We start from the raw sequence: 3,500 nt of genomic DNA on the forward strand, positions 1-3,500 counted from the left end.
GGGCAGTTTGGTGTTTAAAAGAGTGCTCTGTGTGCCATCATTGGGACCTGCATCATAGGTTTTCCATTATTGACTTATGCTATCTGACAAAGAGTGAAGTCCTGGCTGGCAACTTGATTCAGGAGATTAAATTGCTGGGATTGCAAAGGGAACTAGATCTAGCTAGAGAAGATCAGGGAACACTTACATAGGCATAAACTGACATGATATCTTGAAAATACAGCTTTGACTGGAGAAGTGAAATGGAGTTAATAGGGTATGGGACTAACATCATGCAACCCTAATAAAATCCCATAATTTCAGCCTAGATAATGATATCTCTTTAGGGGTACATTTAGATGCTTTGGAATTTTTCATAATCCACCAAAGGAGTTAAAATTGAGAAAAAAAAATCTCTTCACAATCCATTAATCCTGCTCCTTACTTTAGGAATATTTCACATGATTGGCTTTGATGTTCTTCAATGCCCCTTCCAGTTGACACATTTCAAGTCTGTATGCCTGTATAGTTATTTTCTGTGTATTCATATTTCAAGGTGATAGAGACCTTGTATCTTTTCAATGTTTCAGTGAGCACAAGTCCTGCGAATCTGTTTATCAACACTGATCAGAAGAAAAGGGCTGACTGTTGGAAATCCCAGAGAGAGAAAGACTGAGGTATGTATCATCCAAGGGTTTTGGTATTTAAAATAGGACATATACAGCATAAAAACAGGACTGAGTACATTAAATAAAACAAAGGTGCTCACTAGAAGTAAGATAGCTTGAGTGGCTCTGGTTTCAGCAGATATTTTTGTGAATCGACTATTATTATGAATATGATTGACATGCCTCTTGTGTCTGTACAGTATTACAACCATATAGACACTAGAAAAAGTCATGAGACACAGAAAGAAAGAATCATGGACACACGAAAGAATTCTAATTTTTAAGTGATCCTCAGTATTCATATCTAGGGACCTATATCCAGTGTTGCATCCATATTTACTGTCTGTGCTATTTTGGGGGCTAGTTGGGTAGAAAAATATAATCACATCTAAAAGTAGATTGAATACCCAACAAAGAAGAATGCACTGAGTGATGCATTTTGGTGCTCTGATTTTTAGCTGTACCCATCTGGAGTTGTTGGGACTAATTGTGATGGCCTGGAAGACACTCAAGAGGCAGGTGCTGTCTAGGGAGAGACCTCGACCCATTGTCTGCATATATGTTATGATTCTAATTCCCAGATCTTCTAGTAAACATTTCATTTTCCAAATCCTTGTTGCACTGGGAATTCCTCCAAAGAGAAGCAATAAAGCATTGGAAAAGGTCAAATGGCTGATAATTAGATTTTTGTGCCTTATCCTATGAGCAATGAGGAAATTATATATGTTTAGGAATAGGACGACACAGTTCCATAGAAATCCTATTCCAGTAACTTGCATGTATATGATTGCCAGAATTTCATCATAAGTCATCATTTCCTATCTGTCTTGTGAAAATTATTTGCTGTCAATTTCGTGACCTATGGAGAAAGACAGGACATTGTCCTCATTATTTACTAAAATATTCTCATTGAAATTCGATTACCTTATTATCTTCCATATGAGGACCAAAAATCCTCTCCAGAAGTAAGTAATGCTTTGCTAGTGAACCACAAATTTCTCCTCTTGCATACATTTAAAAAATATCATTTCTTCTTTCCCAATATTTGAATGCCCATGGATATGTGGGTGGATCAATGAAGAGAGTGATGGACCTGAATTCACAGGACCTGAGTGCAAATCCAGCCTCATTCACTTAAAATAGTTGTTTAACTGATCAAGTCATTTAAACCTATTTTCCCCATTTTCCTTATCTGTAAAATGAAATATAGATAGAAATAACAAGCCACATCAAAGTCATTGCAAAGAAAACCTCTAATTGAATTGCAAAGAGTTGAACAGAAGTTACCAGATTAATAAAATATTCATAAGATTTAGCTCCTACTGTTTTCCAACTTTCTTTATGTTTCTTTTCACCTACAAATTTTTGATTTCTATTATCACTTTTATGTCTTTCATATACCTATAATACCCTTACTGGAACCTACTGTATTCATTATCTATGATAATATATCTTTTAAAAATATATATAAATTTATTTTTTATTTCATCATCAAAATTCCCCCAAAATTTCTCCCACTAGAGCTGACCTACATTACAAATGAGAAAAAAAAAACAACCTAGATTATGAATCAAAAATTTCAATAGTTATGAGAAAAACATCTTTGAACTTTCTACTGCTAAAACAGGTCAGAAGTATTTTGTTATACTTCATGACAAGAGACCTACTTATTTTGTTTTTAAACTCTTGTGTTCTGTCATTTAAGTATTCTAATTTGTAAAATTATATATATGTACATTTTTGCCAATTAAATGTAATAGCAAATTTCCAATAAGTTTTTTGAAGTTATGTATTGCGAATTGTCTCACCCTCTTCTTACTTCCCCCTTCCCTTTGGAGCAGTCAAGCAATTCAGGCCAGGTTATATATGCACTATTACATAAAACAGACTTTCATGTTATTCATTTATAAGTGAAAAATCTTATAAAACTGAAACCCCAAAACATATACCCAAATAAAGAGGTGAAAAATCTTTTACTTTCATCTGCAGTACTAGTTTAAGAGTTCTTTCTCTGGAGGTGGATAGCATTCTTTGTCATAAGTCGCTCACAATTGTCCTGGATCATTGTTTTGCTGATAGTAATTTAAGGATTACATGGTAGGAGTTTGACAGAAGTGAGAAGATCAGTTGAATAAAACACTTAGTTTAATTTGAGAAGAAGTACAAATAGAAAATAGAAAGGAGGAAAAGGAGATTATTATTCTAATACTCTATGACTACACCTAAACTCCTAATTCTATCTAAAATTTCTAAAAACCCTACTCTGTCTTAAAAGACAGGTGCTTCTACCTTGGTCATAAGAGCCTATCTAACCTACAATACCTAAGATTGATTCACTAAATAACTATCTTTCTAAATAGACATTTGCCACTCACAAACTCCCTTATACAGTTTCTATACCCAATTGTCAGTATTTAATTGCCGGTAGCTGAGACAGAATTAGACCTCCTGCTCTCCAAAGATCCAGAGGCAAAAGACTTCAACTGCCAACTGATCCTTCCGTATATATCTCCCCTCATTTCCCTGGTAATGGAGTCTTCAGCTCTGGCACACAGACTCCTGTCCCCTCTGCTCCACTTAGAAATCTTTCTGCTCTCTTGCCTCTTAAAGAGACATAGAGAGAGCTTAAGAAAATCCTTTTGATAGTAACTAAGTCTATCATATTTGAATATTCCACAATATTGTTGTTACTATGTACATTGTTTTTCTGGTCCTGCTTACTTCATTCCATATCTGTTCATGTAGGGCTTTCCAGATCTTTCTGAAATCAACCTGTTCATCATTCCTTACAGAACAATAATATTCCATCACCATCATATAGCACAGTTTGTTCTGCCATTCCCCATTTGATGG

The 3,500-nt window shown here is 34.8% G+C and overlaps 1 protein-coding gene across 1 annotated transcript; it reads right to left on the minus strand.

The window, feature by feature from the left end:
• Nucleotides 1–565: 565 nt before the first annotated feature.
• Nucleotides 566–1,462, minus strand: LOC123251140 (vomeronasal type-1 receptor 4-like). The gene has a single exon (XM_044680323.1). The coding sequence runs from the start codon at nucleotides 1,460–1,462 to the stop codon at nucleotides 566–568; it is 897 nt and encodes a 298-aa protein (XP_044536258.1).
• Nucleotides 1,463–3,500: the final 2,038 nt, after the last annotated feature.

The sequence above is a fragment of the Gracilinanus agilis genome, chromosome 6, assembly GCF_016433145.1.
Source record: "Gracilinanus agilis isolate LMUSP501 chromosome 6, AgileGrace, whole genome shotgun sequence".
Lineage (NCBI taxonomy): Eukaryota > Metazoa > Chordata > Mammalia > Didelphimorphia > Didelphidae > Gracilinanus > Gracilinanus agilis.

Coding starts and splice junctions, on each gene's coding strand:
- LOC123251140 (XM_044680323.1), bottom strand. CDS start 1,462: ATGATGACTTATGATGAAATTCTGGCAATCATATACATGCAAGTTACT.